Source organism: Anas platyrhynchos, chromosome 12 (assembly GCF_047663525.1).
Source record: "Anas platyrhynchos isolate ZD024472 breed Pekin duck chromosome 12, IASCAAS_PekinDuck_T2T, whole genome shotgun sequence".
In the NCBI taxonomy this organism is placed as follows: Eukaryota; Metazoa; Chordata; class Aves; order Anseriformes; family Anatidae; genus Anas; species Anas platyrhynchos.
In genome coordinates this window covers 10,934,031-10,951,810 of record NC_092598.1, presented here as the reverse complement: position 1 = coordinate 10,951,810, position 17,780 = coordinate 10,934,031, and the positions used below count along the sequence as shown (strand labels likewise).

The 17,780-nt window shown below is 43.3% G+C and overlaps 1 protein-coding gene and 2 long non-coding RNA genes across 5 annotated transcripts in view; 2 read left to right on the top strand and 1 right to left on the bottom strand.

Annotated features, from left to right (window-relative positions):
• Positions 1-3,265: 3,265 nt before the first annotated feature.
• SLC7A10 (solute carrier family 7 member 10) overlaps positions 3,266-17,780 on the bottom strand; it is a 40,538-nt gene continuing 26,023 nt past the window's right edge. Inside the window, exons 3-11 of one of the 3 annotated variants that reach the window (XM_038185628.2) lie at positions 13,884-14,035; positions 13,097-13,222; positions 11,632-11,785; positions 9,846-9,969; positions 9,647-9,750; positions 8,435-8,531; positions 5,163-5,312; positions 4,648-4,825; positions 3,266-3,591 (exon numbers count right to left, since the gene is read on the bottom strand). In XM_038185628.2, coding sequence (XP_038041556.2) covers positions 3,464-3,591; positions 4,648-4,825; positions 5,163-5,312; positions 8,435-8,531; positions 9,647-9,750; positions 9,846-9,969; positions 11,632-11,785; positions 13,097-13,222; positions 13,884-14,035 — 1,213 coding nt within the window. In that variant the 3' untranslated portion in view covers positions 3,266-3,463. The remainder of the gene's footprint in view (positions 3,592-4,647; positions 4,826-5,162; positions 5,313-8,434; positions 8,532-9,646; positions 9,751-9,845; positions 9,970-11,631; positions 11,786-13,096; positions 13,223-13,883; positions 14,036-17,780) is intronic. The other 2 variants (XM_072043959.1, XM_072043960.1) reach the window with 2 other exon arrangements.
• Positions 4,683-11,660, top strand: LOC140003525 (uncharacterized). Its single transcript, XR_011812350.1, has 3 exons — positions 4,683-4,798; positions 11,219-11,311; positions 11,508-11,660. It is a non-coding gene; the product is annotated as an uncharacterized lncRNA (long non-coding RNA).
• The window catches only part of LOC106017236 (uncharacterized), a 187,893-nt gene continuing 183,521 nt past the window's right edge, over positions 13,409-17,780 (top strand). Inside the window, exon 1 of the long non-coding RNA XR_011812337.1 lies at positions 13,409-13,556. This is a non-coding gene — a long non-coding RNA (uncharacterized lncRNA). The remainder of the gene's footprint in view (positions 13,557-17,780) is intronic.

The following is a 17,780-nucleotide window of genomic DNA, read 5'->3' as shown; positions in this document are numbered from 1 at the left end:
TAATCCTTTCTGAGTTGGGTGAAAGCTTTGAACTGATAAGAGTCTCTTACCTTGACCCTGCTGAGGTCAAGGTGGTCTGCTTTATGTACTAATACAGATTGAAAACAACCAATTCTTGCACCAAGTTTAAGAAAAGACTTCAGAGTGGCTAGGTCAGCAGAGGTTGTGCTGGGCAGCCTTGGCTCATTACCCTTGTGTTTTCTCATCTGTGCCCACACAGCTCCTATTGCCTATTGAATGCAGTCTTATCTGGGAGAGGGACTGTCTTCCTGTTGTTTAGTAATGTGTAGCACAATGATGACATGGTCTGTGATAATCATACGGTGATAATGTGGATACGAACAAGCCAATACAACTTCTACTGACTTCAGTCCAAAGCTAATTTCAGGTAATACTTCTTAAAGTATTTGCCTTATGTCTGTTTCCCCTTTGAGGTTCTCTGAATGATGTATTATTGCCAGCACTAGAAGAATAAACAGCTCAGAGTATTTTTCTGCATTATAGCCTCTACTAGTTTATATGTATATATACAGATACATAAATATAATAGTTTATAATACAGTTTTGTATAGCAATACATTGATTTTAAAGCTTTGTTTAAACTCATTTTAACACCACTGTTCATACCAGTTTAATTCAGTTAAAGTAGCACTGGTCTGTTTTGTATGAAGATAGCTGTAAAATTGTGTGACTTCATTTCAGAGAATGACCTGGACTGGGAGAAGGTGCACATATTGCAGCTGAGGTAGAGTTATGCATTGTTCTGTTTGCTTTAGGAGTTTCTCTTTCAGAGCAGAAAAGCTAATGCACAGGTTATCGTGATTTGCCTGTCAGTAAAAGTAAGGTTGAAATACTGCAGAAAACAAAAATCAGCAAGAGTTGTAATTGCTACAGCAAATATATCAAAATTACAAGGATCTCAAAAAACAGAATCTTCCTTTTGGAAGGGACTTGCTTTTCTGCATCAAGTAGCACAATATTCTTGACATACTTGTAGTGTCAGCTGTCTTGGGATTTTTCTTTTGTTCAGCGGGCTTTAAAATAATAGCAGTTATGTCTCCTTCAGGCCTTTTGCTTCATCTTTTGGAAAAATCATACACAGTTGCGCACGCCTCTAAATTTCATTCAGCATATGAATTTGTCTTACTAGTTCTCTACATTGATTTCTGTGGTTAGAAATTGTATGCTCTATGAAGTGGCTTTTGCAAAGCCTTTAAAAAATATGCATGATGTTGGGAGCACAGATGAAGCTGTTTCTAAAAATGAAATAAGACATCTTGGAACAGCTTTTGGGGATGGGGATATAATTCAAAGATGAGTTCTACTAAACCATCCTGTTCTAAATTCAGCCTTCCATTTTCAGGCCAAATGTTGATTGTTTTAAAGCATTAAAATACAATCAGGGAAAACTTGAGCCAGAACTAGTTAACACCTATGAGGCAATTGGTCCTTTAATTTTCTTTGATTTCCTTAAACAAAACTCAAAGAATGCCTGGGTAGCGATTACAGAATATTATTGTTATTACCTTTCTCATTTACTGTACAGACTTGTCTCAAGAACTGCAAAGTTTCTGTGATGTCTGACTTCCATGGCTTAATTGTTTAAACAAACAAAAACAAAACCACACCAAAATTTGGCAATTCTGAAAACAATCACCGTTAAAGGTGCTGTACTATGTTTAATTTGCCCACTAGATAATAAAGCAGATATTAATCCATTAGAAATTGTCACAGTGGATTTTGAACTATGGAAAATAAGACTTAGTCACAAGGGCCTCAGACAACAGGCTGTTTGCATGCTATTTAGCCAGTGTAAATGTGGTAGGTATACACTGAATGGTAAACAAAAAAAAGCTAAAAATATGATTTTTATTAGCAAACTTCATATACTCTTACTGTTATTTAAGATGTGATATCACTTTGTGTGTGTGTAAATGTACACACAAAACCACACTTCTCTTTAGCTCAATACATATTTTAATCTCTTATAATTAATTGCCTTATACAAGAAGAGGAGTATAAACTGAGTTTCTTTCTAGTGTCTACCATCCAAAAGTTTGGAGAGAGATGGATAGATATCTAAAAACAAAAATACTAAATAATGAATTATAGTGGAAAGACACTTTCCTTGAACTCGCCCAATATTTTGAGTCTATTCTTATATCTTTGTATAACATATGGTATTTGGCAAACTGGGGGATTAATGAACCCCTAATTTTTCCATAGAAAAAAGGCTTGTGACACACAGAAAGATACTTTTAAAATTAAATTATGGCTGTTACCAAGGCTACTGAATACGATACTATTTATTTTCAAAAGTTGCAAAAGAACAGTAGCTATTCAAAATGTTGCTTAGAGCTATTCTTGCATTATTCATTTTCAAAAGATTCTTTGGTGTGAAAGGGGCCATATTGCTACAGCAGCAAATCTCTATAAATTAATTAAATACATGAACTACATTTTTTTAAAAAGTGTTTGGCACAAATAAAATATGCAAAACACCTTCTAAAGAGCATCTGATGTGAGAATGGTTTAGGCTCATTCTTTCACTGAGCACAGTTAAAATGGAGAGTTTGTCTCCAAATCAATGTGGAGCATCATCCACCTGGTTCGTAACAAAGAATGCCAGGCTTTGTTCCTGGGTCTCCCTCGAGCTCCCACTGCTGTGCACACCCCTGCACATCTCCTTCCCCCTGGGGCTGGACACTGAGCTCTTCCTCAGGCCTGGGGTACAAGACACCTCTTTGCAAAATGCTTCAAAAATTTAGATATTTGAGATTTTATCACTACTGCATTTTTTTTTTTCCCTCTGTGTCACCAAATGTAGTCTGGACTCAATCTGACTGATTTCATACAATTTACTCCCAGTATCCACCCAGGCTAGCTCCTGTCCAATGTGATTCCCTTGCCCCTTTCCAGCCCTGGTCACACGGATGCTCCAATGAGCTGTTCTTTTGCTCTCTCAGGTATATATATGCAAGTGTGATCTTTAGACTGTAACTTCAAGACCTCAGACGTCATGCTCTGTGGGGATTCACCTGACTCAGGGGCAGCAACAGGATTTTTATGTTGGCATATTGTCCCAGCGTCTCTTCCTCTTGATTTTTCCATTTTGATTTTGCAACAGGAAACTGACCTGCTTCTGAAATGCCCAAATCTGTCTGTGATAGACCCTTATGTCTGCTAAAATAAGTATTTCAGAGCTGTAGCTGTGCTGCATTCCCCTGCTGAGCAAGCGTGCTAGCAGAAATAAAAACAACTGGTGTCTTATTTTATATTTTATTTTTTTTTCCTTTTTTTCATTTTTTTTTCCTCAGGGAAAAACTAAAAGCTACAGATGCCATAAAGGGTGTAGCTCACTATTGGATCTCTAAAAACATTTTTTTTTTTTAATTCCAGAAAAAACTTTTTGCAAAAATCGGCATGTAAACAAGAAGCCCCTTCAGCCCCAGAGGCCGCTCCATTATTTCCTCAGGGAGGTCTCGCTGGCCAGCACCTGGGAGCGGGCAGCGGGCACCTCGTCCTCTTCGGGCACCCCGTCCTGGGGGTAGACCACGAAACACAGCTTCTGTCCCCAGCACGTCACCGACTCTGCAGAGAGCAAGTGTGCAGCGGTTAGCGCGGCAGCTCAAGCGCTCCTCAGCGTCGGTGTGGCGCCTGAGGGGCGTAACGCCTGACATGGCGGCCATTTTCCTGGCTGAGGCCTTTGACCCTGCTGCACTGCCCCCCAGCCCTCCAACAGCTTTTATCTCTAGCGAAGTGACAAAGAAGTGTTCAAAAAGCACAGGTGGGTTAAAATTGGACTGTTTTAGAAACGACTCTTTGCTGTGAGGGGTCCTTCACTCTGCCCAGAGGCTTGTTGGAGCCAGTGCGTGAGGCAGGGGAGCTGGGCCGGGCCTGGCGCTGCACTGTCCCTGAGGAGCCTGAGGAGAGCCCGGCTGCAGGCAGCGTCTCACCTGAGGTGAGGGCTCCTTTTCCCTTCTCTCCTCATGGGAAGTTTTTTTCTCAGAGCAAAGCAGTTTCAAGCCAAGCACAGCTAAATCCCAAATGACTTGTGCAGTTTTATGCGAGTGATAAAGTAAGGCCTTCCTATCTTTTGAGTGTGAAATAATTCATCATGCTATACAGGCATTGTGTAGTGCTGGTGGGAGGAAAGCAGATTGAGGGACAGACAGGGCTTTTTATCATTCTTTTTGTGATAGTTCAGTTGGGCTTTACATGCTTAAAGTCATATTCTTGTGAATCTGCTTTGTGGCTTAGGCCGCAGTGAACAAGCTGGGTGGATGGGGGGATGCCCAGGGACACAAAAGGAGGCACATATACTGAGGAGTGAGGAAAGCAGTTGCCCACGTGAGCGTGCTGCACAGCCACAAAAATACAACTGCTTCCTCGTGTCCGGGGAATCACCCACACCATGTCTGACTGCCCGACAGCTTGTCATTACTTCTGATTTAAAACCAATTTCCATCTGCAATCAGCACATGGCCTGCTTTGTAGAGGAGTCTAAGGGCTGTGCATGACTGGCAGTGGTGGTTGGGCTTGCTGGAGGACTTGGCACTGGCTGTGTGGAGGCTGTGAAGAGCACTGCAGACCCCACTGTGAGTGCTGGCCACAAGGAGTGCACCAAGTCATTGCGGTGTTGCTTACCTGTTAACCTATTTACACACTTTGGTTTGTTTCTCCAGTAGACTCCAAGAAAAAACACTGGCACTCCAGTTAAAATGATAATGAGTCCGACTCCACAGACAACTGGCTCAGAGTATATGCTGAAGATCAGCAGAAATGCCCAAAATGCCAGGTAAGTGACAGGGATGAGGAGGTTCACCTGTGGGGAGAGAACAGAGCAGAGTATGACTGTGCAGAGTGACAGTGGTGGCTGGCTGGCAGTGGGGGGCCAAGGCATCTGGAGTCCCCTGGGTTTCATCCCCATTCCTTCTGCCACTGCCATCCTCTCTGCCCATCCCATCAAGTTTAGTTCTAGAAGCCTTTGTATCCTATTTTTATACTAATGGCACTGTGTGGCATGATTTGGGACCCTGAAATGTTACCATTACATCACCAAAAGAACTGATCTTCAAAGCTGGGGGACAGAGGGTTTGATTTGCCTGTCCTGCCCTTTGCATTGCTACTGCAGCCAAGGGATTTAGCTGTAACATTTTTACCTTGATAGGTCGGAAGATTTTGGGTTTCTTCCAGCGTAACACGATCAGGCCTATAATTGTCACTCCGTAGCAGAGGTAGTTAATAAATGACACATAGTTGATTAGTGTGTATGTGTCTCCAACAAGCATGATGATAAGAGTGGCCAAACACTGTAGAGAGAAAGATAGTCTTATATGAGTCATAACTAATAAGGTAGCTTAAAAGCAACAAAGGCAAGCAAAATAAATAAATAAATAAATAAAAGCAGTTAAACTCCTGTGTTTACAGTCCTGCTGTGTTGCCAGAACAGGACATTTCTGTACCTGCTTTCAATGACTGCACTCCACCAATTTTCATTTTAAAAGCTATTGGACCCTATAATAGGGACTTCTGGCAAAGGTCAGGTTGTCTATTATGAGGAAAAAAAGGATTTCCGGTAGACTAATATTTTGTTGTCAGTACACGACTTTGTTGCAAGTGACCTGTATGTTATAAAGAATAAAAGCTTTGCCCTTTCTCCCTACTGTCCCGTGGCTCATACTGCAGATGACCACCATCATTAATCTCCTGCACGTTACTTGTGTTAGGAAACTGGCAGATGGATGATGGAAATTTCCATGCAGACTCTTGCTTGTTTGTACTTTATTTCTGAATAACTCTGTAAAGTCAGGAGAGCTGACTCAGGGTTCACAGGGTTGCTCCTCAGATCCTGTCCCCCCTGCCCAGTGGTACCACATGGTATGAAGACCCCTCATGCCATGGACCCATCCTGTAGATGTTGTCTGCTGGTGGCCAAAACCTAAGGGAAACTGAGTGTCCAACTCCCTCCAGAGAGCTTTCAGGACTTGGCTCTGTGTCACTCCAGGCTCTCTTTTTGCTTATGTCCTTTTTTCTTAATTGGCTGTTTTAATAGCAAAGGCCTCTAGGGAAGGACGATTTCTGTACTACTGGCACCAGTAATTACGCACCACCATAATCAAATGACCCGTTGGTCTCTCCATTCCCCTGTTAAAAGCCTCGCAGGCTATGCAGGGGTGGAGGGGATTTCAACATCCTGAGCAGTCTCACCACAAAATTCATTTAAAATAGGGCAGTGTTGTACACTGGTGTCACATAACATGCTTCCTGCTTCCCTCTGAAAGGTGGACAGTGTCAGACATGCATCTGACCCTTTCCTGCCCCTAGCAGATTTTGCATTGAAGACACTTGGGGCGATGAGGTTTCTTGCGTAGGTGACATGAATGTGTCAGAGCTGCTTGCTGCGTGGGCGTAATTCCTGAGAGGTACTGGGCTGCAGAGGAGTGTGCTGTTTCCTCCCCTGATTACCATGCCTGACGACAGCCTCGCGCAGCAGGCGTGAGAGCCTGTCACTCTCTGCTGTCTTGCAAAAAAAAAAAAAAAAGTCACTTTATTTTGCATTTAGCTTGGACTGTTCATTTTTGAAAGAATTAGTAATAATACAGGTCTCACTGGTGATGTTAAAAAGGCCTTTATGTACAAAGAAACCTTTCTCCATGCAAAAAGCTAGGTGTTATGCACTGCAACAGAAAAGAGAACCTAATGTATTAATTAGATTTGCCTGAAGTCTGACCTAATTTGCTATTGTAGCTGCCTACACTATATTATTTTTATATTTATTTGTTAAGAAATTAATATTTCATAGCAGCATTTGATATACCCTGTGCTGCATTAAAGTACCCTCCAATGATGAATTGATATGCAGTGTTGGTTCTGTAATTTGCACTGTAATTTAAGGGAAATGTTTGGAGCAGACTGGGAGGCTGGCATATGCCTGATTTATCAGCCCTGCTCTGTGCAGGCAGCCTGCTTGTGTTGTGGCTATTTCCCAGTGAAACAGCCTCTGAAACTCAGCACGTTATTTGAGCTGATGTATTTCTAAGGGCAAAGAAGTTTTGCTTCATCGGCATCAGCCGAGTTCAGCTGCCTGGCATGAGTCCAGGATGGAGCCAGTGCTTTCTGTTTGCTTGAGACAGGACAGATGGGCTATATGGTTTACCCCAAAACCCTGTACAGGCAATGCACAAGATGTTTGTTGTCAAGAACTAAGCCCCGGGAATGCCATAAAGCCTCAGCTACACAGGTATTTTGTCATAAAAGTAGTATATGTGCAGAAGGCTTACCTGATAAAATTATGTCAGTGTATTGTGCCAGAATTGCTGTTAGAGCCAGGAGAGTCATGTGAATGTGTGCCTTCTTAGTGCATCTTGCGTCAAATCCTCATTGTTTTGAAATCAGTGGCAAATCTGCAGTTGACTTTGATGCCACTGAGATTTCAAGCAGATGCCCTTGGGAGAATACCCTTGCTTGGGCTATGAAGTCAGGGAGTGCAGTACCAGGGGTTATTCTTCCTCTTTAATGTCGTCTTTGCCACAGTAAAAAAACACCACATATTCTAACTCAGCTCTTTGTAAAAGTGTATAAAGATATTTGTTTCAAATAACAACTTCCATAAGTCATTAGCATCATGGAAATTTTCAATGTCTAAGCAAAAGAGAGAGATCTTCCTTCAGGGAAGCAGCAACCCAACAAGGCCAAAGCCTCCCAACATTCTGACTGGTGTTTTCTACTCTGTAGATTGCCCTCTTGTATGCCTGATGTGTTCATTCAGCAGATACTTTATTCAGTGCTGCTGTAATGCCTGACTGTACTTGCTTGTTTTTACAGAAAATAAATATTCCAGGTCCTCAGAGCACTGCGGTCTCATCCCTCTAAATACATTTTGCTCATTGTGTGTAACATTTGGAGCAGTTTGTCCTCTCCCTGGGACCTGCCATGTCTATGGCTTTGGCAACAGGATCTAAACTAGTCCTGCCAGAGTGGAGTTAGCAGTGAGCACAGGGATTTCCTATGTGTTAAATATTTGCAAAAAGCAGGCAGAATTGGAATTTGGGGGGGGGGGGGAAGCTAATATTTTCTTAAATGAGGTATCTCCATTTCCAGACAAAGACACAGTCTGTCATCCTTGTGGGTAGGAGAAGTGATAATGGGCTTAAATTGCAGCTCAAGTTAGATGTTAGGGAATCACTCCAAACTGCAAGAGTAGTTGTGAGTGAGATTATTTAGGAGGCTGAAGGCTGCTTCCCCCTGGAGCTGTCAGAGCTTCTCAGGCAGCACCCACCAGAAGTCCTCCTGGACAGCTTGTTTTTCCTCAGGAATATAAACGACCTCTCCATGATTTTTCTAGCTCTCCTTTCCGTGATTCAATATTTCTAAGAGCTTGCCCCAGTCCAAGCAGGTTACAGGACGACAGGGCAGGGGTGGCAAAACTTACACAGACGAGCAGGGCGGGGATGGGCGTGCAGTGCTTCACGTGGATCATGGCAAGCAAACTTGGTAAATGGCCTTCTCGGGCACCAGAGAAACATAACCTGAAAATGAGAATAGGAACACTAATCCACTGCATGTAAAACAGCTTTTTCAATATCTAGCTGTACAGGGTCTCTAATCTCAACTGCCCTCATGGGTCTTGGAGTGGAAGGAACCTGCTCTCATTTGGTGCTGGTTTGAGGCTGGGGAGACCACAGCTTGTTTCTTACTTTCACGGGAGACTCATGCATAACCTGGTGTAAGTTGTTTAAACTAGACCATTTGTTATATGAGGCCTTTAATGGCTAAATGTCATCTGTGAAACCAATTGGTCTGAGATGCCTAATTACCTCTGAGGATGACGACTGAAATCTGTTCAGTCCCTGTCTGCCAGTGGCATTGCCTTTTTATCCAGGGTAGGGTGAATACAGTGCAGGTTGTGAGGTGAGCAGCCATATGTCTCTAAGGCACAAAAAATCTCTCAGATAGTGTTTCTAGTGTCAGAAGAGTTTTGGATAAGGTTTCATGTGCCTTAAGATTTCACTTTTAAATGCTTAACCTGTTACATATGTACTCAGATTTGTACCTTATTATGCTTGTGTAAGTGCTAAGATAAATAACTTTCCTGAGGTACTTAAGAGTTGGATTGTTTCCTCAAATTTTTTCTATAACTTTAAAATTGAGTTCAGACAGGTCAATTAATACAAATAGACTTTACAGATTCTGGTCCTGCTATCAGCAGTGTACATGCAAAGCATCTTGCCTGGAAGGAGTTTCTTCATCACGAGAATGACATGTCTGTAACTGGGAACAGAACCAGGCCCGAAAACTCCTTTTTCAGCTAAGCATAATTTAGCTTGTAGCTACTAGAGCTTTATTGATGTAAAATTACTTTGTTTCCGTACTGAAGCTGTGTTTGGCACTTACTGTGAGTTGTTCCACATCTGCAGACACTTTTAGTAGCTCATAAGGATTATTTTGCAAGAGATTCTGTGATTCAATATTACATTTGCTGATTGAAACAGAGCAATTCATAACTGAATGTATCCAACATGCCCAACAATGATCTCATGTGCTATAACATCCAAAATGTCTAGCTAGCATTTCTTTAGCAAATTAAATTAAAACAGCCCCTCCCCAAATCAGATAATGTTCATAAAATTGTACTCCATCTAACCTTGATGAGGTAAAAAGGTATCCATTTATTCCTCCAAATGTAGATAGGGCCACTGAGACTGGCATAACCCAGGAAAAATAGCCCAGTAACTTTTCACCAAATGTCTAAAGCAACAGAAGGCAGAGAAACTGAAATACACTGCAAAGCACAGAACTGAAATCAAAGTGTATTTTAGACATCCAGGGAATGGTTTACTTACTACCGCCACAGCGTTGGAGGACAAGAGCTCTTGGGGTGACATGGCAGTGAAATATGCAATGTTGGTGAACGTGTACACAAATGTCACCAATGGGATGGATATGAATATGGCACGAGGTAGGTTCCTAATAAAAGAATTAGGAAGGTAGATAAGAATTGAGTCATACACAGTGAGACCACAACAGTCTTGTACAGCCTGGGGTGTTCGTCCAGCCACATGTTTTTTTTCTGCTGTTTCTCAGGCTGTGACTGAAAGAGCACCGCCTCTATTTCCTGTTCCACCCATCGTGGTTTTAAGAAGGTTGAAACTCTATGAAGCTTTGTCATGCTTCATGTGCTAAAAAATGCCCCATGCTTCCATAGGGCTATTTGGATTAAGGCAGCATGTTACAAAATAAAATGCCTTGGTTTGCTTTAGCTTCATCTACTCTGGAACTGAATTGGATCCTGTCATTCAGGTAGCTACCTTGGCCCATCCCATCCCATCCCATAAAGCTTATTTGGTCATACAATGCCATGGTAACCTACCGGAGTGAAGATTTGCTAAATTGCTAATCCAGAGACTTCTTTAGAAGTGTACAGCTAAATAGTTCTGCATCTAATGCAATAATGCATTTTTTCTTCTGTCCATCAGATTTGGAAAAAAAGGCATTTTTAAACGCTTTAACCTTTGTGATTTTGATTGGATTTAGTAAAAATTGGAAGATATTTTTGGTTACTGAACAACCTTTTATATTTTATTTTCCCCTCAGAGGCTGCAAAAATAATAATAATAAAAAACCTCCATCCACTCCCTTTTTATTTCTCAACTGAGACCATATTTGCCTTATTTAAAACATAACTTTTCATTGTTCAGCTTTGAAATTGTGGTGGCCCATTAAAATGCTGGTATTTTAATGAGGGAACACATTACTGATCTTTCTTTATTCCTGCCAAGATCTCTGGGTGTGCACTTTAACACTCAGTTGTGTGAAGACATGTGCAGGGCTGCTTGTGAGACTGCAGCTTTAATTCATTTTCATCTAGGCTGTGTGAGAGCTTAAACTTCTCCTAGTTTAATTGCTGTGTGCATTGAATGCCCAGAAATAACTGATGCTCCGAGAGCTGCTTTTGGCATTCATCATTCCACTTTATCATCTCAGAAATTTTGAAACTTTGGAGCTTTGCTTTACTAAACTAAAAATCTTTTTCCCTCTGGCTTTCCCAGCCTGCTGGTGATAAATCATTTCAAAGCCCCTTCCCACATGCACGATCCCCAGGGACATGACATGTGTCACCCTGGAGGGTGGGTGCCCGCAGCTGCACTGCAGCTACAGGTGCACGGCTGAGAGTGCTACCTGCACTGCCAAATAACTTTCCAATCTTCTCTTTCAGGTGTTTGTGCAAGATCCCTTTGGGTGAACAAGCAAAGCAACTTGCAGAATAATTCAATGCTTCTCTAAAAGCAGACAGTGATTCTCCCTGTAGGTATGTGTGACATCTCATCAGTGGTTAATTTTCTGTTACAGATTCACTGTACGATTTGACAGTACCACAATGATAATACTTTGTCCATCAGCTGTTTTGATTGAGTTGATGCTTTGTGCAATCTGTTTCTAATTTTCAGCATGTTGTTTCTTTAACTTGCCTGTTATCCTTTCTAAACAACAAATCTCTCCTCTAGAAACACCAGTCCTGTGGACATGTAACGACATTGCTGCAGCTTATTAAATGAATGATATTATCAGATGGCCCCAAAGTCTCAGCACTTCAAAAAAAATTTGGATGACACGGAAATGGATACTTGCCTGCGGGGATCAACCAACTCTTCTGTTACATAGTTCAAGAAGTTCCAGCCACTGAATGCAAATGACCCTTGAAGGAAAGCTAACGCTAAATGCCCCACGGATGGAGTCATCCAAAAATTGAATGCTTTGCTGGGTGTCAGCTCTTCATAGTTTCCTGCACAGGAAGCACAAGCAAGAGGTTAAGCCTTCCCCTGAGAGAAGTGCTACCCACCAGAGCCACCAGGAACTGGGTGATCTTTTATTCTTTTTTTTATTGCTCGAGTGGATTTGAGACTTCATGCTCATCATGTTCTACAAGTCACCACGGGCTGGCACTGCACTCGCAGTGCTTTCTAGGGGTCGGCATCCTAGGGAGGCAGCTCGGGCTGTACACACAGGCATCACTCTGCAGCTCTCTGCAACAGCACCAGCATCACTTCTGCAACATACAGCACCCTTTGTCAACTTGCACTGTTCGAGGATGCTTCCTTGACAGGGTAGAATCCTGTCCATTCTTAATGCAATTTTCTTTTGCAAGAGTTTGATGTTGTTTAGTAGAAATACTGGAAAAATAAAATATGTATGGGGCTGGAAGATTTGTCAAGACTGTCGGACTGTTGTCACTGAGAAAACACAGTTTCTGCTCTGTAAGTGCCCTGTTTCTGGTGAAAACGTGACTCATCATACACTTAGTCACATGGTCTGAACTAGGGTAGACCTGTGCGGTGTCAAGAGTTGGACTTGATGATCCTTAAGGGTCCCTTCCAACTCAGGATATTCTATGATTCTATGATTCTATGATGAAAACATCATGAGCCTTTTGTGTTCTCTGGTTTCAATTAAGGTGGCAATTCAGCAAGACATTTTTGCCAGTTTTTAATCTTACAAGAGACTTTTTGTAGGAAATCAGACTAATGCCCCAAGTGAATCAGGTGTCTTCCTGAGCTGGGCCCAGCATTGCTTATTCAGTCTATGAACCTAAAATTTGAGGAGCATACAACAGATCATAAATTTTCTGTAACTACTGTAAAACATCTTCAGATGCACTCCTTTATTCTGTCAAAATCAACAACGCAGGGCAGGAAGAAATGTGGTTAAGGACACAGCCGATTTCTCTGTTGCGCCATCTTTTCATGACTCCGTACGCTATTGTCATACAGAGGATACACCTCCAATGTGCCTGTGCTTGGAAGAAATCCCTCAGCAGCACCTGAGATGAATGATTTTCCACTGCAATTTCCCATACATCTGATGTATGGGGGTGTCTTTGTCCAGGTGCCCTGACCTGAAAACAGCTCCATTGAGCCCAGAGAGCACCGCAGCCACCACGGCCCTTTGCAGCACAGGGGCTGCTCTGAGGGGCGCAACCAGGCCCTGCTGCTCAGCTAAAACCTGTCGCCCCTTCGGGTTGCTCTGTAAGGAGGGTAGAAAAAAATCAAGTCTAGCAACAGTACCATACCCGTGTTAGAGCTGTCTCACAGAGTACCTTTAAAGATCTGTATGAAGCCCACAGTAATGATAAGGGCCAAGGCTAAGAGTTTTCCTGCTGTAAATATATCCTGAATGCGTGTTGCCCATCGAACGCTGGAGCTGTTCACCCAGGTCAGGAGTACTGGAGAGCAAAAGACTGAATTCAGTGAAACGAAATTACGTTTATTTAAGAACACAGTCAAAGCACTGCAAAACACCGACTGCTGCATGTGTTGCCCCAGGGAGCTTGGCATGGCTGTGAGGAGGGGAACGGTCTTGCCCTAAGGGGCGCCCAGCTGCAGACAGCACCTGTTGCAGCTTTTCCCCTGTGGGGCTCTGCTGCTGGGGCTCCCCCAGCTTGATGAACTGTGCCTGGTCAGAGCCCAGCGTGCTGACTGAGCCAGGATTTCTGCCTCCTCACGGGAATCGGTGAACGTCTTCTTTCCCTGAAGCTCTACCTCATTCCTGCCAGCACTGTAAGTAATTAATGCAGAGCCGGTGGCGGTCTGCACTTCCTACATACTTGTATTTGTGAATGTAAAAAAGGACTGGGAGGGGCTTAGGTGGTGGGACACCTGCATTTGGTGAGCTCCCCAGGACCTGCTCCTTGCAGGCAGGTGAGGAGGGACTGAACGTCCCACATGGGGCACAGTGTCTGTTCTGGGACCTTTCCGTCTGCTTTTTGGGTTGCACCTGTGCCCCCATACAGCGGGGCTGTATGCCCAGCCCTGCTGGAGCAGTCCCTTGAGCAGTCTTGTGCAAAACTGAGGCAAGCTTTGTGTACGCGAGAAGGAAATACTCACGTAAACACACCATGGAGAGGATCCTGGAGGCATTATAGGGGGGAATACAGTTAGGGAACACAGGCTGCAGGACATAGTTTGAGAAGGTCAGTGCAATGACAGCCAGACTGGTAGGGTACATGATAAGCACAGCACTCCAGAGCAGCAGAAACCTGAAAACAAGAAAAAGTACAAGAAAAAAGGGCTAGGGTGTGCTGGAGGAGCTGGAGTCACCCGCTTGTGGTTCTCCTCATCGCTTTTCCTGTGCTCTCAGAACAATCTAGATTGTAAGTGAAGCATTTCTAAGCAAAGCACAGTTTAGAAATGTGTTAAGAGTGAGCACTAAGATCATTGGGCACCCTTAGATTTAGCTTTGCATGTTGAAGTGAAGGTGGCTCTGTTGCTCCTGGGTTGATGTGTTACCACGTTTCAGGCATCTCCAAGGGGCTTGGGCTGCTGCCGCCTCTCTGCCAGGTACTGGCTGCTTTCTTGGCAGGTCAGCTCCGCACCGTGAGGGCAGTTCGATGCAGAAGTGCTCTGCGTTCACCCAGGCTGGTGCCTGGCTTCAGCTGTTGGTGAAGGCGATTGCACCAAAGCAGGAATCTTGGCAGATACAAAGTTGTTCTCACTTGGGGAGCAGCAGTGGACCCAGTTTGTGTTTTAAAATAATTGAAGTGTTACAATTTCTGTAGAGAAAAGTGGTCATTGCAAGAAAGTAAACTCTTTCTTGCCATATACACATAGATAATTGTAACTACAGATATACACACACATTAATTCATTCTATTCATGTACCAGTACAGTGTGCAGAGGTGTCCAGCACAAATGAGGATCAGAAATGACATTTCCAGGTAAAATAGCATAATGTCTAGATGATGCTGTGTTGCTCTTTTAAGGGCTGCTCACTCCCAGCATACCTGCCTGCTGCCAGCCCCCTCAATCTGGTGCAGCTGGGGAGGTCTCTGCTGGTGCAGCTGACCTGGTGGGAGGGCTGTGCCTGGTGCTCCTGGCTAAGGTGGTGAGTGTTTCTCAAACTTCTCTTTTGCCTTGCCTTGTTCCTTGCCTTGTTGTTTCTGAGAAGTATGGGGCAATCTGGCACTTCCCTTTTCTTATTAACTTCAGAGAGTTAATTTGGTAAATTGCCATGATGCAAGTACTTCCCGAATGGTGCTGCTGGTTTTTAAAACCCAGTGTATGTACGTGAGACTCCTTTTTTCAATTCTTAACGCTTCTTATTGTGGTTCAGAGTGGTTTCCTCTGGTAACTAGTTTGGTCTTGCAGTGCGAAGGGTGACAAAGTCAGGCTGGGGCAGCTCTGCAGACTCTGCTCACCCAGCAGGAGCCTGGGTGCTGGGGACAGCACAGGAACCTGCTTGGTTACATCACTGAGGACTACTTATGTTGTCTTAAAGACTGCAGTGATCATTTGTGTTAGTGTTCTGGTGGTGCTGGGTGAATTTAAGCTCAGACCTTATTGCCCTTGAATGAGCCCCAGCTGTGTGTGCCCCAGAGGCATCACCTGCAGCTGGTTGGGATCTGTCAGAGCCACACAGGTGGTGGCTTTTTGGGGTAGAACCCCCTCTTTCCTCCCTATGGCTTTCATCTTCTTCCCGTACAGTCTGTGTAGAACAGAGAGCTGAATTCAGTTAAAAATGTGCAGTTTGAAGAATTATTCTGAAAACAGTATTTCAGCCAAAATTGGCACTTACTTCTATGTTGTAATATAAAGTACATTAAAGTTGGTATCTGGTGGAATACAGTTTAATGAGAATGTGAATAATTCAGTAGATTTCTGACAGTCAATTTGTTTCATGCTGAATTGAAATACATGCAGGACTGATAACAGCAATTAAAGTAAATGCAGAATTTTAGCAGAAGGTCACAAAGTTGCACTGTCAAACAAGAAGCTCGGATGAGAGATGGCATTAAAATAAGAAGCAAGCTTGTCTAAGATGTAAGCCCAATGCTATCTTATTTTGTCAGGTAAGTCTTAAGCAAAGCCTAGTTCTGATAAAAAGCTATCAATGCTGGTCTCTCAGATAATATTGGAGCTGGGCAACTCTGCTGTGCCCTCGCCTTGTTCCTGTGGTTTGCCCCAGGTGCAGGCTGCCATGGCTGGCCCGTCTGTCTGGAGCTGTATGTCCTGGTGTTACGCTGGTGACATGACATGGGGTGTGCTATGGCTGGTGGGTAGGAATCAGTATGGATGTGAATACCCAACCCTTGGAGCCTGCTAGGAAATGGTTGCTTTTAAAGTACCACCTTTTATTCCTACCTTGTGTTGGAAGACTTAAGAACAGGATTTCCCTAGTGAAGAACAACTGTTTCAGATTTGCTGCGATTAAATAAAGTAATGCAGTTATGTCTGCAAGAAATCTCAGCCCTAAGTTTCAGATGTTCTCACTATCAGAGTGTGCGCAAGCTGACAAGTCGAGCTGCAAGCCCCATAGTTCAGGGTGTGCTTTCTGTCCATGGTAGCCCTGGATGGGTGTGCAAAGGTAGCGTGCCTGGTGCTGGAAGCCCAAAGCCCAGTCTGAAGCAGGGAAATGTCCTGGCACCTGCAGGGTAGCTCGGCCTGGCTGTTCAAACAGAAAGGGTGGAATTACTGCCCTGAGTTGTGGCTGAGGGCATTGGGGCTGAGCCCTTTCTGATAAGCTTTCCCAATTACTCAGTAATTTACAGTACTACCAGAACCTGAGAAGTTGTTTTCTCTCATCTCTGACTAAGAGGCTGCCAGACCTTTAGAAAAAGGCTCAAGACAGCTGAATGTACAGAAAAAAGGAAGATGTAGCTGTTCTTGTGATTCTCCTGCTCGGGAACTCTGAGTGTTGCAGTTTGCGTGGGAAATCTGAGCTGCTGCGTGTGCTGATGGCCAAAGGGCTGCTAAAGCAGCCTCCTGCCTGCGTGCTTCTGAGCAAACCCTGCTCGCGTAATGAGCGTAAATGCTAGCTGGACGGCCTCTGCTGTGCTCTTCGGTGTTGAATCTGGTCCAAAGTCCATTGAAGTTAATGGCTATCCTCCCATCAATTTGGATGTGTACTAGACAATGTCTCTAATTAGATGTTTTTTACCCCCTCTCATTTTATAAACGCTCTGCAATAAGTGACAATCTGTTGTGGGGCTTCCTGCTTTTAGGAAGCAGTGGTATTCCTCTGGAAGTGCCAATCCTTCCTGGACCAGACGTGTGTTTTATGCAGACACCCCTGCATGCTAATTTGCTCACCCGTGGAAAGCAATGAACAGCATGGATTGATCTGCATCTCTAATAGAGTCCAGTGGAGTTAGTGAAACCAGTTCTCAAATAGATATTTGGGATGTGCCTGTGCTCCCAAAATGATGTCACATTAGATGTATCATAGTGTCAGAGCAGCCTATAAAACCAGAAAGGCAGAGTGTATGGTACTTGGGTGTTATTAACAAAATAATACAATTTGTGATAGAAACTGCTGCTCAGATCAGCCTATTGTAGGAGAAGCTGAATAAGTTCAAGAAAGTTTGAGCTAGTTTGAACATTATTCATATTATCCCATGTTGCTGAAAGAATTATTGTCTTTGGAAACTTTAGATTGTGCAACAACAACAAAAAGGAAATACAGAAGTACATTTGAAGTGTGTTTTACTTGTGGTTTGAAGTAACATTTATCAAAGCTTTGGGTTAGAGCTCTCTGCTGACTTCAACACTTAATGATTTTATAGTAAGGGTGTATGTTCAGTCATCAATCAGTGCTGGTGAAAGCTACATTAGTTGCAATGCTATTGCTGAGCATCCAAAAGGAAGTTGTATTTATCAGAAATACACTAGTGGGTTTTTCATGAAGCTGAACTTTGTTGTTTTCTTTTGCAACTACACCTATTAAACTTACTATTTTGGGTAAAGTTAGTTTTCTGATCTGCATAACCGTGCAAGTACCTATGCAAG